At 48.3% G+C, this 25,009-nt stretch overlaps 1 protein-coding gene across 2 annotated transcripts; it reads left to right on the top strand.

Moving 5' to 3' along the window:
- Window positions 1-263: 263 nt before the first annotated feature.
- Window positions 264-23,590, top strand: pamr1b (peptidase domain containing associated with muscle regeneration 1b). Of its 2 annotated transcripts, XM_062461963.1 has the most exons (14): window positions 264-649; window positions 8,452-8,628; window positions 9,744-9,869; window positions 10,456-10,570; window positions 13,645-13,862; window positions 14,131-14,238; window positions 17,622-17,792; window positions 18,139-18,330; window positions 18,566-19,468; window positions 19,759-19,935; window positions 20,174-20,240; window positions 20,670-20,899; window positions 21,255-21,634; window positions 22,285-23,590. In XM_062461963.1, the coding sequence occupies exons 2-14, from the start codon at window positions 8,499-8,501 to the stop codon at window positions 22,861-22,863; spliced, it is 3,396 nt and encodes a 1,131-aa protein (XP_062317947.1). In that variant the 5' UTR covers window positions 264-649; window positions 8,452-8,498; the 3' UTR covers window positions 22,864-23,590. The 2 variants fall into 2 exon arrangements, with proteins under 2 accessions (XP_062317947.1, XP_062317948.1); XM_062461964.1 differs by lacking the exon at window positions 264-649 and having other exon boundaries at window positions 8,443-8,628.
- The last annotated feature ends 1,419 nt before the right edge of the window (window positions 23,591-25,009 follow it).

Below are 25,009 nucleotides of genomic sequence, written 5' to 3'. Positions count from 1 at the left end.
ATGTGTGTGTGTACAGCTGTGCAAGGGGATAATGGGTTAAAAGCCGGCTCTGCAGTGGAAGCCTGCTTTCATTCAAGAGCAGTGACGTCTCCCGGACCGGAGAGTGAAGCGTAGCTTAAGAAGTCAGAACAGAGTGGAGTTCCTTACGAGACCGGGCTGTAACTTGAAGCTCAGCGAGAGAGAGAGAGAAAGAGAGAGAGAGAGGGAGAGAGAGTGAGAGAGACAGGGAGAGGTAAGAGAGAGAGAGGGAGAACGAAATAAACTAAGGTTGGGAGGAGGAAAGAAAGAGAGAGAGAGAGAGAAAGTTAGTAAGGGAAGGTAGAAGGGCTAGGAAGAAAGAGAGAGAGAGAGAGAGAGAGAGAGAGAGAGAGAGAGAGAGAGAGAGAGAGAGAGAGAGAGAGAGAGAGAGAGAGAGAGAGAAAGAGAAAGAGAGCGGGTGATGTCAACCCAGCTGTGCTCAGAAGGTAAACAGAGATCCAGAGTGAAGCATGCTTTCAGCGGGACGGGGACTGAAGTCGGGGGAAACCCACGGGGGAGACCCCCACGCTTCCCAAACACGGCACCCGCAACCGAGGGGCGCTGGACTGGCTCCTCTTCATCCCCCTCCTCATCCTCAGCTCAGTGCCCCTGGCTGCAGCCTGGCCGTACGGTAAGAGGAACCTCTCCAGCCGTTTCTCCTCATCTGCCCTCCTTATCTATCTCTCCCTCTCTCTCTCTCCATGTCTGTGTCCTTTGTTCTGCAAAAAGCCAGCATCAGCACTCTGCCTGCCCTCGATCCCTCTTCCTTGTAAAGAGCACAGAGGCATTCAGTGGGGCTTGTAAAAGAAGACCGGAGGAGAGGGATGTAGAGAGGGACTCTTTAAAAGAGAGGGATAGACGAAGAGAGCAGCAGGGTTTGTTGTGGTTTGTTCTGTGGACTGTTACAGGATACTGCTGATTCTTGTGTGGGTCAGGTTGACTCTGTGTGTTTCCAGCGGAGTCTCAAACACTTCATCCGAGCTCTCTCTTCCTCACTCTCCACATAAAGCTTTCACATCCAAGGAGACACGCATTTGACTTCATTGTTGTTGTGTTCTCCGAGCAGGATGTTTCTGCAGGATGTTTCACAAAACCACACATTCCTTGAAAGACAAAGAAGAAGAGGGAGAGAGATGGACAGAGTGGGAGAGAGAGAGAGAGAGAGGGGCGGGAGGGAGAGAGGGAGGGGGGCAGAGAGAGAGAGGAAGAGATAAACAGATATACAAAGACCTTGACATGGACAGAGAGAAAGGGGAAGGAGAAAGAGAGAGAGAGAGAGAGAGAGAGAGAGAGAGAGAGAGAGAGAGAGAGAGAGAGAGAGAGAGAGAGAGAGAGAGAGAGACCGTTGGTGATTAGAAGGTCTTTGGCAGTGAGGCTGTTGACTGAGTCCTGACTGGGATGAGTTCGTCTCTGAGGAATTTGTCTATTGGTCCCCGGTGACCATTTGGACCACTGAAGGACAGAAGTCAGCTGTGAGTTCATCAGACAGTTGCTGCTGATGTGGCTACCAAGTACAGTATCTCTCTGAGCTCATCCGAGCCCTGGCCCTCTCTCCACAGGCTTTTAAAGAGAACAACTGACACACACACAGTAGACTACACCCCGTCATTAGTGGTGCGAGCTGAAGTCCAAAATATGGAAAACATCTTGATGAGGAGCAGGTGATGATGAGGTCACCTTACTTTTGGCCCATAAGCATTTGACCAGATATTACCTGCTGCTTAGCAATAAGTCCACGAATGAGCATGCCATTGTTTACTCTCTGCTTGTTTTGTAATTGCTCGGATGATCAGCTGTGGTTGAGGCACACAGCTGAGACGCAGTCCAGAGGGATAGATGTGCTTTAGACTGTTCAGTCAAGAGAGGCAACAGAACCAGGACACTAGAACCAGGACTAGAGAAGAGGTCAACAGTGTAGAAGTGTATTGACATGTGTGTTGTGCGCGCGTGCATCCGTGCATGAGTGTGCGAGAGAGAGGGAGAGAAAGAAAGAGAGAGAGATAAAGAGACAGGGAGACAGAAGGAGCTGTCTGTCTTTTGTTCTACCTCTCTGTTTTGTCGAACAACAAGTTGCCTCAACATTCTTTCTCCTTTCTTCTCCACCCTCTCTTTGTCTCCCTTTCCCCCGTGCACACACGCTCTCTCTCTCTCCTGTCCCTCTCTCCCCTGTTCCCCCGATCTTCTGTTCTCCCACACATCCCTCTGTCCAGTCAGTGATAAGTGTCCTTGCTTATTTAGGGAAGGTCCCCTGGGTGCATCCTGGGCTAATGGCCTGTTAACAGTAGGAAACAGAGAAGGAAGTCAGCAGGAGAGATGGCGAGAGAAAAAAAGATCAGAGAGGAGATCTGAGGTCAGGGATGAGTGCTTCACAAAAGACAAAATGGGTCTTTAACGGGCAAGCACTGGGACAGTATTGCATGGTCTGAAAGACGACATGCCCAGTCACGGGTCGACCGTCCATCCGTCTTAAACAAATGTGCATAATTCAGGCTTCTGTTTGACCTAGATTTCAGTGGACAGCTGAAATGACAAGGGCTTGAATTAGATTGGGAATACTGTGGTTTCCTATCTGGCGGAGGTTTGCTTCGGACGGGGCATGGGTTGTTCTTGGAGATCTATGTTTGGGCTCGCTCTCCATACGTGTGCAGAGGGCTACTCCCGCAGTTCACCCAGAATCCCTGGGGAAGTTTCCAGTTCCGCCGACGTTAAATCGCTTAGCCCCCAAAATACCAGACAGCTGCCATGGGCAAAAACACACACACGCACACACACACACACACACATACATTTACAGAAAGACTTGCATAAGCACACAGACAGACACCCACCACACACATATGCACGCACACACTGCAATAGATCCAGCACTTTTCCACAGCCAGTGTCATATCAGTTCACCGGAAGACAATTAGTTGGCTAGCAGACGTGACCCGTCATTTTACTGGTGCGGAACACTTCCGAACACGAGTACAGCAAGAAAGAAAGATGACAGGCGAGTTGCAGAATAGCGACAGTACAGTCCATCTATCACAGTGTTTTCCTGGAGGCAAACAGCCATCCGCAGGGAGAAGCAACATCATATATCAAAGCTATTTGCAGTCATTCAAACAACAGTGTTCTACGGTCTAAATTCTCATCGTATTTCAATATATTGGATGGGGTGTGTGTACTGTACTTCAACACATTTGATGGAAACACTATGGATACACCCATCGTTATGGTCCTAATTTAGGGTTAGGAAGACAGAGAAAGAGAGAGAGAGAGAGAGAGAGAGAGTGAGAGAGAGACGAGGGAGACTTCAGACAATAGGTTGTAATGTGGAGAAGTACAGTATATGCAGCTGCAGTCATGAAGGCAGGGGAGAGGCAGAGAAACTCTACAGATGTGAACCTTGGCCAGGGTCAATGTTGATCTTTTATAGACAACAAATAAAAATCCTTCAGGGCGACCTTCAGATTGACCCCCAAACACACCCCAGGGGAGGGGCACTGCCAGTAAAGCGGCCAGAGCAGGCACTGGGCCAGGGTTCAGCCGCAGGCTGCATGGTAAGGAGTAATACTGGGATTTGGGATGATCGCATTCTGCACATGCAGCAGATCTGGATATGGTGCAACTATGAATCATTAGTGCTTATCTTTTAAGTGTCTTGGATTCCAGTGGATGTGTGTGTATGGTGTGGAAGTGGGTCAGGTATTGAAGAGTCGAAGTGTACTAGAGAGTGAATTTTGCAGTGTGTCGACCATGTGTCAGTGAAGATGCTGTGGCTGGTGTAGGATGAAAAGCTCGTAAAGGTGTAGAACTGTGAAGCTAGTAAGGGGATCAATGTGAGGGGTCAAAAGGTCAGGAAGATATTTCAACCCCTGGAGAAGGGACAGATGTGTTTTTACTGGTTTCACACTGACTGGTTTCCCATAAACTGACTTCGTTTCCCATAAATCCCATTCTGATTCTGATTCTGATTCACACCCAATAACTAGGATGTCAGCTTGCGGCTGCACAACAAAGCTAGACTAATAAAGACTGCTAACAACCTCTGCTTGTGTGTGTCTGTGTGTGTGTGTGTGAGGAAGGGGGAAGTCTTGTAGACTTCTCTGAAGATAACTGGATTATTAGTATTAGTGTTTTTCCGACTTCTTGACATTCATGTCGTAGCACATCTTAGAGCACAACATCTGGGATGGAAAAAGCAGACACCAATTACATAATCCCAGAAAGGCCACACAAACCCCAGAGAGAGACGTGCAGCAAGCATATAGCCAGGAAAAAGAAGTTATGTGTTTGCCTTTTTTCCCGACTCAAGCACCGTACCACTGTGCTTCCAGCGCTGTGTGCCAGAATCTCAATCTCACTGCATTCTACAGGTTGTGAGTTTGTAGGGATGAAAACCCCCACAGACATTATATATCAACCTCAAGGATCCTTCACAACAAAGCAGATTGGATTGTGGGGTTGGGAGTCATTAGCCTTCAGGCCGAGATCCTTGTCAGCCTAAGCAAGGCTCTGTGTGGCTGTGGTCAGGCCTGTGTGTGGTTTTGCATGCAGAGCAGAGACAATAGCGAAGGGTTGTGACATCTGCCAGGTGTCTGTTTGCATGCGCAACCGATGCCAAGCTGACTAGACGCGTGATTTAGACGTGAAAGAGCACAGACACGAAACACAACACGGGAATCAGGCGTGAGCAAAGAAAGCAAATAAGCTTTGATGAAAAAGATATTCCGTTCCATCGTTGCTGGAAGTATTTGGATTGATACCTGACGCCAAAGAGACGCGTTAGGAGACGAGCGAGGACTGGAGAGAGGTCCCCATCCCCTGCTCTCTCTCAATTATGCCTTCAGGCACGCACTGTCCTGCAAACACCTCATTTACAGGTACTGAACACCAAAAATGTGTACGGAAGGAAACAATTTACACTTGAGGGACTGGAGTTCAAAATAGATACACGCATACAGTACACAGGTACAGTTAAACACAGGAAATAACCCACACGTGCATTCACAACCATAATCACCGGCCTTGTAAAAAAAACTCAATCTATGCTACTGTCTAATCTATATTCTTTGCAGGTGTGTACCTGGATGCCTATGGAATGTTTGTTTTGGCTCTGAGCCGTCTCTAACTGCTTTGCATAAGTAGTGCAGCGAGAACTTGGTAAACTCGGCAGAGGCTTGGTAAACAGTCCTCGGAGCTAGGGTGGGCTCTTGTCAGGGATAAAGACACATTCTTAAATGATAAACAATGCTCTCAGTCCAGCACTGGAAGGGCAACTCTGAGTCACGCTCTGAGAAAATACAACAACTGGCCACAGGCCTCAGCCCCTGTAAACTCAGCGTGTTTACTCTGAGGGGGAAGCCGAGGATGAGACAGACTGTTTGTCCGCCCCGGGGTCGACGATACCATCCAGACATGACTCGACATAAAATACCGCAACGATGGAGTCATATTTCTGTCTGGAGGTGCTGTTCGGTGAGGTGTTCAGTGAGATGGGAACATGCCTGGGGCAGTTCATCGATACTCCCTGGGACGACGGAACGTCTTCCAGGGTCTGGAGAGATCGGATATGACACGCTGATCGATCCGATGACACTGCCAGAGCAGCTCATAAAACCTGACGATCATTTCGTTTTTTGTAGTCCCATAAATCAGCCCTACTGGACTACAGAAAATACCAGGATACACCAGGCTCAGTTGGAGGAGAGTAAAACTGTCCCATGAACAGGAGAGTGTGTATCAACACTGGGTCAGTAACGACTGCAAGAAGACTCACGCAAACGCACACACAAATAAGTACAAACACACACACAAACATGCATATATACACACACAACACACGAGACCCACACACAAACCCATTTGGACGTGGCCATTCCGTCGATGCCTGTGGTTCTTACACTTTGTCTGAGGAAATCCACAAAAATGCCCCATTTAAAATAGAAACGACTGGGAAAGTCCAGATTTGCAACTCAGAGCAAACAGCACCGCGAGCCACCGGGGGGAGTAAACAAGGAGGTGGACGAGGGCACAGGGTCGCATCTGCTCTGACCACGCACACCCACTGAGAGGTCTCTGTGAGGGTGTATCAGCCGAGCAGCGTGCAGGCCGGGCCATTACTGTCCAAGAACAATAGCCCTCATGTTTGGTGTAACCCAGAGCTTAGGCTGATGACGACAGTAATGTGTGACCAGGGCCTCCCATTCCAGTGCAGTCGCTTGATGTGTACCGTGGATGAATACCAGGCAAACCCACACGCTGTTGCTGTAAATCAGCTGAGAAAACAGGCCGGAGCTAAAACAAACCAAACTGCTGCAAGTTTCACAAGCATAACATTGCGCAACATGTGTTCTGGTCGAAAGCTGTCCTTACACAGCACCCATCAGTTTGACAGGGGCCGTCACATAATGAATATCCGGGGTGATTCATCTGGAAGTCTCTCCGCCAGTCCTGAGTGGCCTTCAATGGCGGAGTGGCTGCTCAGCAGAAACCCAGACAGCCACCGAAGGGGAAGACATGAAACAGGACTTCATTAATGTTGGAGCCCCAGTGAGGTGGGGGGGATCTTTGGTGTGTGTGTGGGGGGGGGGAGAGAGGAGGGGGTCTAATAACATTCCAGGACATCTGCACAGCTCAACTCATCGTCCAGCTGACTGTCCACAAACATACATTCATCATGACAACTGCAGTAAATCAGCTGTCCCCCAATAGAGTGCGTATTTTGTTGTGTGTGTCTGTGTGTACACTGTGTGTGTGTGTATGTGTGTGTGTGTGTGTGCGTGTGCGTGCAAGTTGGGTGTGGGCGATCTAAAAACCTCAGATGGAGCAGTTGCCATGGAGAACAGTGTTGCACAGAAATATGACTTTGGGCCGTAGCAATAACAACCATCGCTAGATGACCTTCAACTCCACCCTGCATGGAATAAGACTTAGATTTCCCAGAGTGAGAGAGAGAGGCAAATACAGACAGAGACAGAATAACCAGAAACAGAATCTGAATCAGCTTTTGTTCGCCAAGTACGTTTTCACAAACAAGGAATTCCCTATGGCAGGAAGGTGCACACGGCAAAGTATAAAATATAAAATGTGGGTCTGGAAGTGAGAGAGGAGACCAAGAAAGAAAGAGAGAGAGGAAGGAGGCTTGTTATCCTTGGAGCGGCAGAGGAAGAGAATGCGTAGAATGCTTGGAGAGGAGAGAGGGGCGTTCAGAGTCGACACTGTGCCAACCATCCGTGTGCTGCTGCCTCTCCGTGAAGCCTCCTTCCATATCCACCTCAGAAGATTTTCCACCTCTCGCAGCTGCAGCTTTCAACTCCACCATTACATAATCCAAACCTCCACATCTGAGAGCTCCTCAAATCACCCTTGTCCAGCGAATTCCCCCCTCCCAGAATTTATGAAGCACGGACTTTAACAACCCAGAAGACGTGTGGATGTAGCGACTCATCATTCGCGTGTACCCTCCACGATTCATGACCTGACTCATTTGGCGTGACCGGGGTCATTTTCCGCCACCGTGACCTGGGCGTTACGTTTTTTTTTTTTTTTCTCTGTCGCTCCGTTAATGATGTCTGATGTAATGGAATGTGAAGAAACCCAGCTGGGGAATGAAGGGGCGGATGAGGAGATGTCTCCACACCAAGTCGGACCATATGGCACAGTCACAGCACTCAGAGCTTGCCCAGCCAGGTCAGCTACCACAGGGTGGGTTGAAGACGCACATAGCACAGACGGATTATAAACACACTGTGAAAAACAGACAAGCTGTCCCCCGCAGTCTTTCAGCCCATTGGCTCATATCCTTTTACGGATACCACGACCACTCTAATCCCCAGGCTGACAAATAATCACCCTCCATTCTGAGCTCTTCCTCCACTGCAGCTGTGTTTGTAATCAGCGTCTTCACCTCATCCCGACCGCGTCTGTTACCGGGACAGGCCTCTCGTTAGGTCAAACGGTCGTAGAGAGACTGAGGAGGTCCACAGGGTACTGTTTCAAACAGTGGGGGTAAAACGTGCACTTGACTAATGAACTACGAGCCTGTTTTACTGGTGTTAAGCAACAAGCACATTTTCCGAACCTCGGTTCATGCCCAGAGTCAAGCAAAAACGAATCAAAATGTGTTAGTGTACGTTAGTGATAGCACGTTTTGAGCTTCATCTACTTCAAGGCTCCTTAAACACTTTCCCTTACTTCAGCTTTGGGGGAATTTAAAGATTCATAGCACATCAACAGTAACAACAATCTGAGTGCTGTAGTAGACTTTGATCCAATTTTAACAAGTAGATATCTGTACAAACCAAGCGCCCCATTATGCTCAGAACATGTTGAGTTGTGAACCACAGAGACTTTCATTCTGGTACCGCCAAAGGGCAACACTCGCAAAGATTTGGGAAGGAGCTGTCGTTTCCTCCTCAGTGCTGATATCCAAGCATCTCTGTCCAGACTACAGGTACCTGTATAACCACTGTCCTGGTCCGGAGTGGAACGTCATGTGTCGGGGCTGCTGTGAGTACGACGTGATCCGCTGCAAGTGCCCCTTCCAGGGGACCCCGGTGGGCTACGCCGTGCCTTGCTGTCGCAACGCCATCAACGAGTGTGACCCCTGCATCATACACCCAGGTACCACTGCAGTTCTTCATCATGCGCCCAGGCAGCGCTGCTGTCGGGCCTAATGCATTTCCTATCACAGATATCTGCCATCCATCAGCCAGACCGTGTCCCTCTTACGGAGGATCTTTCTAGAAGTCAGTGAAACATCTTTCACACTATGCTGTGTTTCTGTTTGACTTTACCTGTCTCCTCTTCCCCTCGTTGGCACGACTTCACTGAAACACCAGAGTTAGGAACAGCGGCTGGAGCCTTGATTCATGAGATGATCTGTGTGTGTGTAGGGTGTCTTTTATGTCTGCACATGTGTACGACACACCTAAACACACACACAGACACACACACACACTCCCAGACACCTGCATGCACAAGAAACCAATGTATATGCACCAACATAGATACACATCCTTACATCGCGGTGCACATTAAACGTTGTTTTTCCCAAACAGCTGGACACTTGCATGTTTTCATTTTATCGCTGAACAGAACAGCCGGTGTTCCTCATCAAATGCATTCCTGGACATGTGTTTTTACAGTACAGCTCTGAAGTATGTTCTTTTAAAATACCTTTTTCTCATAAATCGCAATGAGAAACCCCAGGTAGATGCTGCGTGGACTGGTCATGGGATGTGTACCCAGATGCATGCTGTGGGGTTCATGGATCTCTTCACCGGCCTCAGGATGTCTGGCTCCAGTGACGAGCACTTAGGCCAAAGTGAAAACCCATAGTAGCCCCAGAACTCCAGGCCTTCAGGGGGAGGGGGAGGGGCATGTGGGGGCTGGTGGGGTGGGGTTCCCGTGCATTTCTATTTCAGGAAGCATAAATGTGTTTATGCTATTCTACTCTGGTGGAGGGGGAGCCTGATGACTTTACCAGGTAGTGTAGAGGTAGAGGGGCTACACGCACGACAAGGGAAACACTTGAGCGGTGACAGTGTGTGTGTGTGTGTGTGTAGGGAGGGGGGGGGTACCAGTCAAACTCAGTGACTGAAAGAATCAAGTCTGAATGTATGGTGTGACCCCAATTATGTTCCACATGCTTCTCTTCCTCTCTCTTCCTCTCTCTTCCTCTCTCTTCCTCTCTCTTCCTCTCTCTTCCTCTCTCTTCCTCTCTCTTCCTCTCTCAGGTTGCAGCATATTTGAGAACTGTAAGAGCTGTAACAATGGGACCTGGGGCCCCAGAGATAACTTCTTTGTCAGTGGGAAGTATTGTGCTGAATGTCGACCTGGCTGGACCGGGGGGGACTGCCTAAGTGAGTGAACCCCTCTTCCCCCCTTCTCCCCCCTCCACCCCCCTCCTCCACCCTCCTCCCCTCATCCTCCCCCCTCCTCCCTTATCCTCCCATATATCTCCAAGCACATCTTCATCCTGTCCCCCCTGCACATCTCAACCCCCTTCTACCCTATTCCCTCCCTCCACCCTAAATCCGTATACAATACTTGCTTCTAAATGCAAATCTTGTGTGGCACACAACAAATCACCTAAACAAAATACCTCCTAGGCTTTTCTAACTGGTAGTTGAATCACAATACTGCAACTTACAAAATACTTGACTTGATTTTCACAATACAGTTTGATGATATGTCTGGATGCTTTTGTAATATGCAAATGAGAGTGTTTTGGGCATGAGATAAGAGTTTTCATCAGTTAGCAGGTAGTGATGATGAAAATGACCCGAGGCCTTGCAAACTATTTTTGTGTAACTGCTTTGGCAACTCAAATGTAATTACACAGCACAGCAGAACAAGTGGCAACAAACTGTAGTGAAAACATCTGTTTCAAATCAATGCTCTCAAGCACTTTCATCTGTGTGTGTGTGTGTGTGCGTGTGTTTGTAGAATGTGGAGGAGTCCTTCGTAAGCGCCAGGGTCACCTGGTTCTGGAAAGCTACCCCACCAATGCTCGCTGTGAGTGGACCATACAGGTAGACCAACTCTTCACCATTGAATTCAGGTGGGCAGTCAGAACCTGTCAGAACCTCTTCATAGTGCTTCTTATGGTGCTCTGTGACCCATACCGCAGTTGCATAGTGACATTAAAAACACCTTTACTGAACTTCAGACAAAACCCAGAGACAAAACCTTCATGTAGGACCCTGACTGACTTTGCTCTGCTAACAAAGACCATGCAACGGTAGATCGGAAGAGCTCTAGGAGACATGGAAATACTTTGAAGTCTGTGCGAATGCTTTTAGCGTCACGTTGCTGCAAGAGAAAAAAAAAAAACCCTTCAACAATGTTCGGTCATATTCTCATACTTTCCTCTGACATGAAAGGAGCAGACGGGTACATTTAGTGTCCATCTGTAACAGTTATTAATAGCTGACCCGATCTAAACAAACTTCTCTTTCAGCCTCTCGTTTCTGTGAAAGAATGGCTGGACCAAGGACAGTCTAGACCACAGTTTGGAAACCACTTCTCATCTTGCGTTCCACTTTACGTTCCTTTAATACTTCATTATGTAGACGCCTTTGCTGATTTCTATATTTATTTTGTATTTACAAGCAAGCGTTTCTATGAGTGCTGTTTTAATGATAGAAAGTCACAGTGTGAATGCTGTTCTGGGTTGGTGTGTTGACATGAACAGATACAATAGAACAAAATAATAATGACGATTTTTCCTTTCAAATAAAGCTCCACGTTAAACTTCATAACCATGACCGCTATAGGCAGCCTGTCCAAGTCCGTTCTTGGATGACAAATTAGTCTGCAAGTGCAGCTGAAAAGCACCTTCCCAGCCCAGTTTGGAGTCACAGAACGACATCACAGACTTATAGATAGAAACAGATTGATGAATCACCTCCTAAAGTGAAGAAATAAGGTTTAATTTCGCTTTAATGTCCTTTACAACTTGCCCGCTGCAGAAACAGTAACTGAAATCGTGCCTTTCCCTTAGTTTCATGTTGCTGTGCCGTGTTGTCTGTCAGTGGACTAATGGAAACTTATTAGTTTTGGCATCTTACATTGAAGGCCTACTGGCATGGCAGTTTTGTATTTATTAGTTTGGCAGTGTCCCTATTCTTTATACGTATTACGATGATTCTCTCTGCTCACACACAACACACTCACTGGGTTACACCAACAACACACGCAACTGCCTACTACTCACTACCTCTCTAGTTCAGGCAACCCACTGCTCACATTAAGTCTCAACCCCCCTGTGACCAGAGAGAACTTTAAAGAAGCAGAGGTCTGGGTATCTCTCCAATGCTAAGATATATGAAGTTGTACAGACGTTTTCCTTTCGTATCTCCAGCCAAAGATGTCAAGTCTGGCAACGACGATGAGAGCCAAGTGAGATTCTTTTTCTCCTCTTTGTTTTGCTGTGAAGAAGCTTACTCACACACGCTCGAACATATCCATGTCTGTTGGCTGTCTTTCTGTGGGATCCATCTGGCAACTACTCTTCTACTCCTCCCCCGCCCACCAAACCACACTGCTCGTTAATTAAAAAGATATATTTGAATAAGTGTCTCTCACCACTTATCCCACTCCAGTTCTCATTAAAACAGGCCCCAAAGCCACTCCCGACCTTTCGTTTTCGAGATGACCCAGCATAGATTAATCCCTGTCAGAATTCCCACAGAGGAGGGCACGAAAACAGTTTACCCATTTGTAAGATTTGACTTGGCACTGTGTGTGTGTACAGCATAGATACATCATAAACCACCTTCAATCAAAACCAAGATGGGTCATTAGCGTTGTTCTACACAGCTATTTGGCTGGCAGACACTAATGAGGAGGAATGTGTTGAGACATTTATTGGCATAGATGATTCAGAATAGTTTACGGTAAATTGCGGTAGTGTTTAGTGACACGTCATAATACTCAGAAGTGTTTTTAGTATTTGATGGAAACTCATTGGAGTTTCCAACAAAAAGACGAATACAATAACAAGAATGAGGGATAACTGCAAAATTTAGACTCCAAAAGTTGAGGGTTCGGGAGGTCAACAAAGGTAGATTGTTTCGGTTGAAACATGGCTTGATATTATCATCTGTTTTCTATTGCTTGACTTGTGTGAACTCAACACTTTCACACATGTTAAGAATAATGATAAAATATGTTCCCTTTCTTGACCAGTGTTACTAATGACCTTGTTGTAATGTAGAGTGTAATTGTTCCATTAGCCCCATGCAGTATCAATTAGGTGCATGTTACCCATGACCAGTCTTAGATGTACTGTAGCTACGATTTCAGATGAATACCTTGATTTCTTTTATAAGGGCTCTGATTGCTTTCAAAATAAATGACAATAACACACACATACATGCACACACACACAAACACACACACAAACAGAATATAAAAACTTCAGGACATAAACAACTCTCACCTCCATTAAAGAGAACTGAATCGTGTTAAATGCCATCAACACTAAACTATGGCTTGATTTGGTGTCGTTAGCGGCCTGCCAGCTGGGTAGTGTAATCATGCCAGGGGTGAGGGTGCCAGCCAGTGCAGCGAATCAAATAAACCCTGGGTCTCTGGAAACACACACACCTACCAGGAGTCCTGACAACATTCAACATTCACAGTCAGCTTGGGAAATAACACGCACAGCCAGGTTACATCATGTTGACACCACATTAGTCTAGAGACCAGAACTCTGTAAATGGGTTTGATATGGAAAAATCAGGTCTACCACCGATATAAAAACATGTTTGTCTGAACGATAGAGACAGATGACAAAATGGAATAGACTAACACAAATGGCTGTCTTTTATGTAAGCAAAAAGTTCCAAATGGCTACTGTAAATAATTACCTTTAAAAATGTTATGACAGATACTTCGTCAAGTGTGTTCCCAGGCTTTCACTGAGTGAGAAATCCAAGTTTCCGAGTTTAAGCCTGGTGTGGAAAGCACACCACGACTCCACATCCTGCTCTCAGTACTTCAGTACTTTCAAATCGGTTGTGTGTCTTTTGATACCCGGCCCGTTATAGTACTTTCAACCGGGGCTTCTCAAGGTTGCTTTGTTTGTATCATGTGACACGTCACGTGACACTGCTGCATCCTGGTCCTCAGGTTCATGATGCTGAGTCTGGAGTTTGACCACTCCTGTCGCTATGACTACGTGGAGGTCCGGGATGGAGACAGCATCAACTCGCGTGTGATTGGTCGATTCTGTGGGAACAACAGGCCTGCTCCTATCCAGAGCTCCGGGAACTCGCTGCATGTCCTGTTTGTGTCAGACGGCTACAAGAACTTTGACGGCTTCTTCGCCACCTTCCAGGAGAGCTCAGGTACTGCAGGGTATCTGAGCGCAATAACACTGAAGCAAACAGCAGCCTTTTTACTTTCTCTAGACTAACCACTTCGTCCAATCAAATAGTACTTACAGCTGAAGAGAAACTGTTTATTTTCATCGCTTTCATTCATCAGTTTGATACACAAGTGATGCATAAGCTGTAGTGAGGTTACAGCATGTGTTTTGGCAGCTGTCGTGAGGTTAGCGAGGTTAGGAATTTTCCCCTGTGTCTGATATTTCTTCTTTTTTCCTCTGGTCTGCAGCTTGCAGCTCGTCGCCATGCGTACACGATGGTACTTGTATCCTGGACACATCTTACTCCTTCCACTGTGCCTGTCTGTCTGGCTACACCGGGAGGAGGTGTGAGAATGGTGAGTTATAACACCATAACAGTACCCTGACAGTACCCCTACAGTAACTCTACAATACTCCTGCAGAACCCCTACAGTTCCCTTGCAGTAACATTACAGTACCACAGTACTCCTACAGTATCATTACAGTCCCATTACAGTACTCCTGCAACACAAGACCCACTGTGAAGCTCCTCACCTCTAATTACCAGACAATTATGAAAAGCTAATTGGTTGCTATATTAGTCGGCAGGACGTGGAGGAGGAAAAATGCTAAACTGTGCAGCCTCTTTCCTCTTCCAGGGGAAAGCAACAAGAGTTGGTCTGTTTTCCGTGTCTTTAATGAAAGCCAACAAAGTGTATTTCTGCGGTTAGTAGAGAGACAGTCCTCCTAGTCTGCTGTGACACTCGGCCTCACATGGACACAAAAGAGGATTTTGTAACTCAACTAGTGCATCATGATTCCACAGCTCGTACAGTCAGTACAGTACTGTGCTCCCCTCCACCCCTCCACCCAGGCTTGCCTGTTGTTGACTCCTCAGAGTCCTGTAGCTGAGTGAGCCACTGTCTCCGGGGAGAGATCTGTGGTTTGGCCGGGCTTCTCAGCAGCTGCCAATCCCACTGGTCATCGCCATGACCGGCCAAAACTGTTCAGATGCTGAGGTAGACACGTTTCCAATGTGGACAGATGGAGGATAAATCAAAATAGCTATCTGACAGTTTCATGACTTCATGAAATCACACCTCCCGGTTCCACTTTATGTTCGGACTGTAAAAACTGTGGAGAGACAGACTGATGGAGTGAGTAAGTGGTTATGAAGGAGAGAGAGGGAGAGTTGGGGATGGAGAAGAGAGGGAAATAAAATGTAAGGTATACAGAAGGAAAGAGAGGATTATCAGGGGTGGGATGAGGTCATCGAAAATTGGATAAATAGGCCTACTTTTCAGTGTTCTAGAGAACGTTCTGAATTTCTAAGCTCTTAAGTGGACTCTCTTGGGCTCCATACAGGAGACCCCGACCCTGTCCTGCCACTCCACCCCACCACTTTATTTGGGTTGTCACCTGCCACCCACACCCTGCCAGCGACCTCCCTGGAGCGGGCGTGGGGGCGGGAGGGGAAAAGGGGAGAGGGAGGGGGGCCTGGTAAGCTCCAGGAGAGAACTGCGAGGCTGGAGTGACCTCTGTCCTCATCTCCGCCGCAAGGTCTTTTATTTAGGGACGTCTGGCCGGGGGCCTGTGTTTTCGTGGCCGCTACACCTCCCCGGGGCCTCTGCAAAAACAAGCTGGCAAAATGAGCATGTGCCGTCTTATTTTCAGGGCTATATCTAAGTCTATAAAACGACTGCAGAAACAAAACCTGGCTCTGTAATTCCGGCCAGCTTTTCCACTGAATTGAGGTGCTCATAAAAAGCAGGAATTTCATTCTGTACACTCTGTACAGTCATCTGTCTTCCTGAAAGGAGCCCTCAGCTGCTTGGTTGCGTAGCTAGATTCAGGATCAGACTAATGTCTCATTAGGAACACAAGTGCACACTATTACCCAACCTTACCCTTGGCCAGTCAAGGAAATGGTACAAAATACTTGGCATCAGTTGCTTTTTATGTCTGCTATCATTTATCTATCATTTACTGTATAAGTAAACTCAAGTTACGACCTATTCTCAGAATTTCAGAATATGCCAACATAATGTATTGGTTCCAAGTTCTCTTTGCACCCTGATATAGTACAAACACAAGGTACTGCAGAATATGCATCTACTAAGTACCAAAGGTGTTGGCAGGCGGTAATGATAAGTTAATTAGCTTCATTACTCATAACATCCTCTGTTAGCATTCCTAAATAATTCCTAAATCCGACTCGCCCTGGAGTGTAGCGAGGCAAGTGGGGAAAAGTATAGGACAAGGGTGCATACAGACAGGCAGGCAGACAGACACACAGAAACATAGACAGACTGACAAACAGAAGGTCCGAAACATAGACAGGCAGACAGGCAGACAGCCAGGCAGACAGGCAGACAGACAGACAGACAGGGGGAGGAAAGGGGTGAGACAATGGCCATCAGCTCCTGGGAAAGTCCACTCATTGTTTTCCATATGACTCACAGAGGTCGAGCAAAGTTACATTTTCCACCTCTGGAATATCCAAGAGAATTCCCCGTCCCTGTGTGCGATGGAAAGGTGGAAAGGTTGGAGGAAAGCAGAGACAGTGGTTGTAGGGAGGGGTCCCTTGAAGGAGGTTCAGTTATCTGAACCACAGCCAAAGAGTGTGAGAGAGAGAGAGAGAGAGAGAGAGAGAGAGAGAGAGAGAGAGAGAGAGAGAGAGAGAGAGAGAGAGAGAGAGGCTGGGGCTTCACCCTGTACAGCTCTGCATCCTTACTTTGAGTGTGTGTGTGGGTGTGTGTGTGTCTGTGTGTGTGTGTGTGCATTAGAAATAAAGAAGAAGAATCATATAATAGTCTGTAGTATTCCACCATATGCTGGTTGTGTGTATTGCTCCTCTCCTTACTGTAGATGTGATCCAATTCCGATGGCTGGCATGCTGTGTGATTTGTGAATTGCAGCCTGTGTCTCACAGTTGGACATTGTCTGAACAATTACACACATGCTATTCCATTCCTCTCAGTACCAGTCCCAGGCCCAAGTTTCCAACTACCCACATCATAAAAACAACTTTTATTACAGTGGAAAATTGAACAGTTTGACTAAAACTGGCTGTTTTTTTATTGGGTCTTTTCTATTTCTTCCTCAGTTACAGGCCATGTGTTAACATCGCCTTTTATGGAGTTCACACTTTTTCCAGTGCAGGTGAAATTACTTATCAATGAGGCAATAAGAAGTAAATAATGGTGAAGGCTTTCTAAAGAGGCCATTATGCTGAGGGATAATGAGCTGTGAACATGTCTGAGAGCCCTGAGGTAGTGGTGAGCCGAGGAAGGATGGACTAGCTCCTGTCTGCTCGAGCTGTGTGGTCTTCTTCTGGGGAGCTGTGGTGAGCTGGTGTACAGTAGAGGAAGAACACGAGCAGAATGGTGTTTTTGGACGGCGTGAACTATTTACTGGTAACGGTTAATTAGTAACATGCTGGTTGAAGACGGCTCGTAAACGTTTATATTTACATTACATTTACATTTAGTCATTTAGCAGACGCTCTTATCCAGAGCGACTTACAGTAAGTACAGGGACATTCCCCCCGAAGCAAGTAGGGTGAAGTGCCTTGGACAAGGACACAACGTCATTTGGCACGGCTGGGAATCGAACAACCTTCAGCAACCTGAAGCAACCCTTCGGAAACCTTCAGATTACTAGCCCGACTCCCTCACCACTCAGCCATCTGACTAAACACATCATGAGGTGTATGTGTATGTGTGTGTGTGTGTGTGTGTGTGTGTGTTTGTGTCCTCAGTGGTGGGATGCCGCCGGCCCCCTGTGCCCACCCACGGGTCCACCGAGGGGGTGTTCCATCACTCGGGGGCTCGCGTGGTGTTCCGCTGTGACCCCGGGTACGACCTCCGGGGCATTCGGAGCGCCGTGTGCCTTGCCGACGGCACCTGGAGCGCCCCCGCCCCAAACTGCGGTGAGACGCCCGGGGAGAGACGTGGAATCAGAGGAGACCACCGAGATTAGGGGAGAGATCAAAGATCATGGGAGGGATCCGAAGAGAGATCCAAGAGATTGGAGATCAGAGGCGAGATTAGAGATAAGAGGAGAGACCAGAGGAGAGATCAGACGATGACCACCGATTGGTTGATTTGATCACATAACATCACACACAAGAAGTCTAACTTCTACAACTGTTCCGTACCTCCTCTGCATGCTGTTTACCAGATATACATAGCCCATGGACAGTCTAGCTGTAGACTGGGCAGTACATCTAGTAGGTATTTATAACAGACTGTAACGTATCTGTCTCTGTGGTCCAGTGCCCACAGTGAAGTTTTGTGCTATCCCAGCCAAGCCAGCACACGGGGACCACTTCCTGGTTTATGGGCCCAACGACGTTCTCATCGCCCTGCAGTACCTGTGCTACCGACCCTACAAGCTGACAGGAACCCCTCAGAGAACATGCCTGCACAACAACACATGGAGCGGGACTCCACCCACTTGTGTTAAAGGTAGGACCCCTCTGGCATGGGATGCTTGGAAGTGGAGTTTCTGAGAAAAGCACATTGTGGGAATGTCGTGAAAAGATCTCAGCCTTAGTGAAAAGGGTGACAACTGAACAGACTAGATTAGCATAATGAGCCACACTATAATGACTCATCACTAACTGGTCTGAGTTGATTATACTGTATCTATTGTTTCCATTCAGCGGCACTCTGAATTTCTTCACATTTCTTCTCCTTTCAGTCAATAACACACTCGCTGAGCCTGACAAAGACAAAGGAAAAGGCACAGAAAAGGACAAAGAGAAAGTTCCAGAAACAGGCTCTGACAAAGACCCAGGACACCACACCGAAGAAAAGGAGGGAGGGAACAGAACGTCGGGTGAGGGAAGCGTGGGCCGTACAGACCCAGGGTCAGGCCACAGAAACAGCACCACAGCAGACGGCGAGGATAAATACATAGATACCAGTCTGGAGAGAGCCCCAGGGGGAGGCCGGGACAGAGAGGGTGGGGGTGAGGAGGAACCAGACAGACCCGGCAGAGTGGACGAAACCGAAACGGACGACAGCCTGAACGCAGTGGAGAGGAAAGACACGGAGGGCAAGCTTCCCCCAGAGACCCCCGCAGAAGAACACGAGACTCCAGAACCAGAGACAGGAAGAGATGCGGATCAGGAGATAACCACAGACGTCACCGAAATAGTGGTGTCCAGGGACAAGGGTCAAGGGGAGCGGGAGAGGAAAGGGGAGCAGACAGACGAGAGCGCACGCCCCGATCAGATAGGCCCCAACGACACCAAACAGAGGGGGGACACATTCGAGAGGTACTGGGAAACGTCTGAGATCACGTACGCCGATAACATCACCAAGCCGTTGGACACGAATGACGTCGAAAGTTCCGGCAACATCACAGAGACCAACTCCCTGATCGAGGAGACCGCGCTTCCCCCGAGGAGCAACACAAGTCATTACACGCCCTACAGGGCGGTAGGTCAGGACCTCGCCAAGCCCACAGAGAGGACAACAGGGAAAGACACCGCGGACAGCAACAGGGCCCAACCCGTTGAGGACGTGGTGGTGGAAGAAGCCGACGTCAAGACCAAAGAGAAGTCCGAGGAGGAGAAAGCGGAGAACCAGAGCTTCAGTGGTGAGACGGAAGACCTATCCTCGCGCTGGCTGCTGAAAGCCAAGCAGCAATAAACTGACCTTTCCTTCTTCTTTGCACTCTCTCTCTCTCTCCATCTTTCTCTCTTTCAACTCTCTCCTTTTCTCTCTTTCTCTCTTTCTTTCTCTCTCTCTCTCTCTCTCTCTCTCTCTCTCTCTCTCTCTCTCTCTCTCTCTCTCTCTCTCTCTCTCTCTCTCTCTCTCTCTCTCTCTCTCTCTCTCTCTCTCTGTCTCTCTATCTTTCTGTCTCTCTCTGTCCGCCCCTTCCTTCAGATAAGGACTGTCCTCCACTCCCCCGCCTCTACCATGGTTACCAGGAGCTGGTGCCGGGGTTGGTGCCAGAGACCGTGCAGTTCTTCTGTAACCATTCCTACGCCCTCAGCAGCGATACACGCCGAACATGCCAACCCAACGGCACGTGGAGTGGAGCCCAACCCCTCTGTGTGAGAGGTAGGTCAAGTGTGTGAGTGTGTGTGTTTGTGTGTCTCAGGATGTGTGCGCGCGTGTGATCGTGCATGTGTTTGTGTTTTCTGCTCATCCTAATTCCGTAAGGAGGGAAGAGTGTATCGCCCCTGCCAGTTTGTTTTTTTACCCCTCCAGCCTGTCATTTCCCTAACCATTATCAGAACAGCTGTCTGACTGTAGGTGTTAATAGGCACTGTGTGTGTTTGTGTGTGTGTTTGTGCAGCCTGTCGAGAGCCAAAGGTTTCAGAGCTGGTGAGACAGCGAGTCCTCTCTCCTCAGGCTCCATCACGGTAGGTATAACGAGCACTGCTGGAGATCCAGTTACCAAGCACGCAGACGCATCTTCATCAGGAACATAAAACTGCCAGACAGAAGCGTATATCATCCCTCCATTAGTACTGTGCACGGTTATTTAAGTATGCTGTCACCAATCATATATCAAAAAAAAACATTCATTATGAAATGACTTACTGCCCTAGATCACCACCATCTCATAAAATATTGGAATATTTGAAAGCAAACATTAGAAATTCCCTTCTAGAGCTCCAAACCCCATACTATATCACTTTGACAGCCACTTTAGAATGTCAGACCAACTGTGTTTTCTTTCTCCAACCCTGAAAGACTACTCAGTCCAAATGAGAATGATGATCAGTTCAATATGTGGCAGTTGATTGCTTATAAAGACATCCTTCGTCGTCTGTTCTCTCCCCTGTTAGGAAGACTCCCGTACACAAGCTCTACTCCTCAAGACTGGGAAAGCAGGCCCAGTCTCCTGGTCCCACGAAAGGTCCTCCAGTGCTATCCCAGCTTCCCCAAGGCTTCCACCACCTTTACACACACATAGAGTACGAGTGTGCCTCTCCATTCTACCACCACTCTGGAAGCGCACGGCGCACTTGCCTCAAGACCGGCAAGTGGAGTGGGCGTCATGTCTCCTGCTCACCAGGTGAGGGCGCCAGAGGGCTGTTGCCAGGTTTCTGAAGAAGGCCCTCGGAATTCACCCCTCAAACATACACCGAGAGAATAACCATCCCGCAACATCATTCTAATGAACTTTTTAACGTTTTTCTTTCCCTGCCCACCCTACTCCCAACTTGTCCCTGCCAACCCTTGATTTTCCACCACCAACTCTCTCTCTCTCTCTCTCTCTCTCTCTCTCTTCTCTCTCTCTCTCTCTCTCTCTCTCTCTCTCTCTCTCTCTCTCTCTCTCTCTCTCTCTCTCTCTCTCTCCCTGTCTCTCTCTCTCTTTCTCTCTGTCTTTCTTCCGGTCTTCCTCTCATTTCATCCCCTCCTTCTCCTAGTGTGTGGAAAGCACCCGACCTTTGATTCCCAGAAGCCGGATGGGGCCCAGTGGCCCTGGATGGCCGCCATCTACCGACGCTCCTCCAACGCACCGGGAGCCCCGCCCAAGGTGGACAAGACCGCCGGCCTGACGGGGTCACTGAAGAAGGGGTCCGGAGGTGGGGGTGGAGGGGCCCGGAGCGGGGCCGAGGACGAGGCCTCTGACTGGCAGCTGGTGTGCAGCGGCTCCCTGGTGAACCAGCGCAGCGTGGTGGTGGCGGCCCACTGCGTGACCGAGCTGGGAAAGCTGTACCCTCTGGATGCAGCCAAGTTGAAGGTGGTGATGGGAAAGAACTACCGCAGTGATGCCAGGGAGACCAAGGGCTTGCAGCACCTCAGGGTGAGTCACCAAGACCAGGTCCTGCTGGACCCGTCACTTGGAAGTAACAGTGTTTGAATTAGCGGTTTATTCTGTGTGTCTGACATGGGAAGGGGAAGGAATTTAGTTTCGAGTTACAGTAATTTGCTGCTGGACAGGTTTGCTCAATCACAGATTTGATTGAAACTGATCGTTTTGACAGAGGAAAAGTCAGCAGATCTCACTTGTTGGAAGTGTTTTGTTTTCTTCCATTCAATGCTGAAATCGTTCACTTTCGATTCGATTGAAAATTGAAAATATTTAACAGCTGTGTTTTTTTAGGGTTCATCAGTTTGTGTGTAACATCTCAGACTGTTCAGACATTCAAATGAAGCCAGTGTTCTGTGTGTGAGTCATCATGTTGCCAGGTAACAAGACAAACAGAGTTGTTAAACAGAGTATGAATATTCCATCCTTCTGTTGGCACAGGATCTCTCTCTGCCACCCTCTTTCTCTCTCTCTCCCACACTCTCTTTCCAGTTCTCGCTCCCCCTCCCTCTCTTTCTCTCTCTTCCTCCCTTTCTCTCACTCTCTCTCACTGTCCCTCTCACACAATCCCACAAACTCTTCTCTTCCTCCAGCTGGCCTCGCTCATCTCTCTTCATCTCACCCTCTCACCTCTTCTCCACCAGGTGGCGTCCATCTCCGTCCACCCGAACTACGACCCTCTGATCCTGGACTCGGACCTGGCCGTCATCAAGCTGCTGGACAAGGCTCGCATCGGGGAGCGTGTGCTGCCCCTCTGCCTACCCGACACCCAGGGGGGAGAGGTGATCTCCAGGCAGGGTCTGGTGACGGGCTGGGCCCCCACGCCGGACCCCCGTATCGGGGCTGAGGAGCAGGCCAGGGTGGGCGTGGTGCACCTGGCAGACGTGGTGCCCTGTGAGCAGCAGTATGCTCGTAACGGCGTGCCGGTCAGCGTCACGGACAACATGCTCTGCGGCCGCCAGAAGCCGGACTACAGCCCGTCGAACATCTGCCCCGCGGACACCGGGGGCATCCTCATCCTCCCCACGCCCTCCGTCGACCCCGGCCACCATCAGGACCCCTCTCTCGGCAGCACCGGGGGGCGGGAGGAGGGGCGGGGGGGCTGGAGACTCCTGGGGCTGGTGAGCTTTGGGTATGACCAGGGAGAGTGTGACCCGGACCTCTTCACTGTGTACACACACATAGCCAACTTCAAAGACTGGATAGAGAGCAACATGAAATGAGAACAGCCCCACGGTCCCCCACCCCCACCCCCCTTCCTGTCCTCTTTCTCGCCACACAACATCTCTCTTGTCTGTGTCCCTGCTTTTTTTTGGGGGGGGGGGATCATTTTCTACTTCCCTTCCGTTTCTTTCTTTCCTTCCTCCCCTTCCTCCTTCCCCTGTTATGTCATTCACTGCGAGTGTGACCGGTCAAAACAAGCAGTAACACTGGACTGCACAGTGCTATGACTGTAGGGGGCGCTAGCACAGAGGACTTTGACCACTTACCTCTTTTTCCTTAGCACAGACCGACAGTGTTCAGGTCCTACAAGGCCCTGCTTCAGACTTGAAAGCGACCACAAGGCCAGATTACCCAGTCCGCTTGGCCAATTTGGTTTTCATTTGTATTCTTCGGTATGTACATATAGTGTAATGTATCATTCAGGCTCTTTATAAGACTCAAGGGATGTATATATTGTATAGAAAGGCAGCAAAGCTGTGATGTTTCGAATTAAATAGTTGAGGTTGTGTGTGGAGACAGTGGAATCTAGCTGTGATTATTCAAAAATGAGTGTCCAACCAATGGTAATCGTTATCAGGAGAATATTATTAAGCTCTTTTGAGATGAGATAAGCGCTTGCCATGTAATTCAGGCGCACATTTCGTCTAAACTATTGACCCAGAGGAACGGTTTGAATGGGCCTTTATTCAGCTCTATATAATTACACACTGCATTCAAACCACCAAAGAGAAGACATTTTTCAAAATTATTCAGATGTTGGCTCGCCTCTTTTCTGTCTGTTTTGACCCTAATCAGCGGCAAGAATGATAATTGCCGTTTAGAGGACCGCAAGAAGGCAGTATAAAAACACACCCTGTATGTCCACGGATGGTGTGGAAGATGGGGCACTGATCAGATGGATCCCTCTCAATCTGGGGTTCTGAAGAGCCACACCAAACATCACCTGCACTGACTCTAATACTGGTAGAACCTGCCACTCTACTGACTCTAATACTGTTAGAACCTGCCACTCTACTGACTCTAATACTGTTAGAACCTGCCACTCTACTGACTCTAATACTGTTAGAACCTGCCACTCTACTGACTCTAATACTGTTAGAACCTGTCACTCTACTGACTCTAATAGTGTTAGAACCTGTCACTCTACTGACTCTAATACTGTTAGAACCTACCACTGCACTGACTCTTATATTGTAAGAACCTTCCACTCCACTGACTCTAATACTTTTACAACCTGCCACTGCACTGACTCTAATCCTGTTAGAACCCACCACTGCACTGACTCTACTGGTAGAGACCAAAGAGAGGCAGAGAATGGCAATACAAAGTGTGGAGGAGCTCCTAAACCGATGCCTGACGTCGTGAGATCTGAAACTGACAGAAATAAGATAGGTAGAAATGAAATTTGCAAACATGAAACTGGGAGAGATGAAATCTCGAGCCTAATGAGAAAACCCGCGCCAGTCCTCCCGACCGGAGGAAGAGGAGCTTCCTTCCCTCGGAGAACAAAGAGCTCTTCTTCCTGGAGCTGTGTGGTGGTGAGAAGGAGAGGCCCCTCAAACACTGTGGAGGCAGGACGGGTCATCATGAGGAAGCCCCCAGCAACACCACACCAGGAAGGAGGGGGGATCACGCCTGTTGGGAACCATACAGACCAGAGATCAAAGCACACAAGCAGAGGACGCATTGCATTTGAAATATTTGCATGTATATGTGTGTGTGTGTGTGTGTGTGCAAGAGGGGACTGTTTGTGTGTGTTTGTGTGTGCAAGAGGGGACTGTTTGTGTGTGTGTGTGTTTGTGTGTGTGTGACTGAGCGGAGGGTGGGTCTTCAATGCTCATCTGTGCATTGCTGTAAATCCCTTCCCCCACCCTGTTTTTCTTTGTGTTCCCTCAAAGTCTATCTATTGCTCACACACCCGCTCACGGAAATGTGCATGCCAACATGCAGTATGTCTTGTCTGAGAGATGTAGGGCTAGAACACGCTAATGCTCCATCAGAATCTCTCTATAGGAACACATATATAATATCCAATCATCTAAGCATCATTAACCAGAACACTGTGCTTTTGAGTTGAACAGTTTGTACATTGATTCTAGTGATTTTCCAGTGGAAAAATCTAGAATTGTGCAGAATGGGATGTGA

This window comes from Osmerus eperlanus, chromosome 5, assembly GCF_963692335.1.
Source record: "Osmerus eperlanus chromosome 5, fOsmEpe2.1, whole genome shotgun sequence".
Taxonomy (NCBI): domain Eukaryota; kingdom Metazoa; phylum Chordata; class Actinopteri; order Osmeriformes; family Osmeridae; genus Osmerus; species Osmerus eperlanus.
The sequence above is the reverse complement of the archived record's forward strand: the minus strand, read 5'-3'. Positions and strand labels throughout refer to the sequence as shown.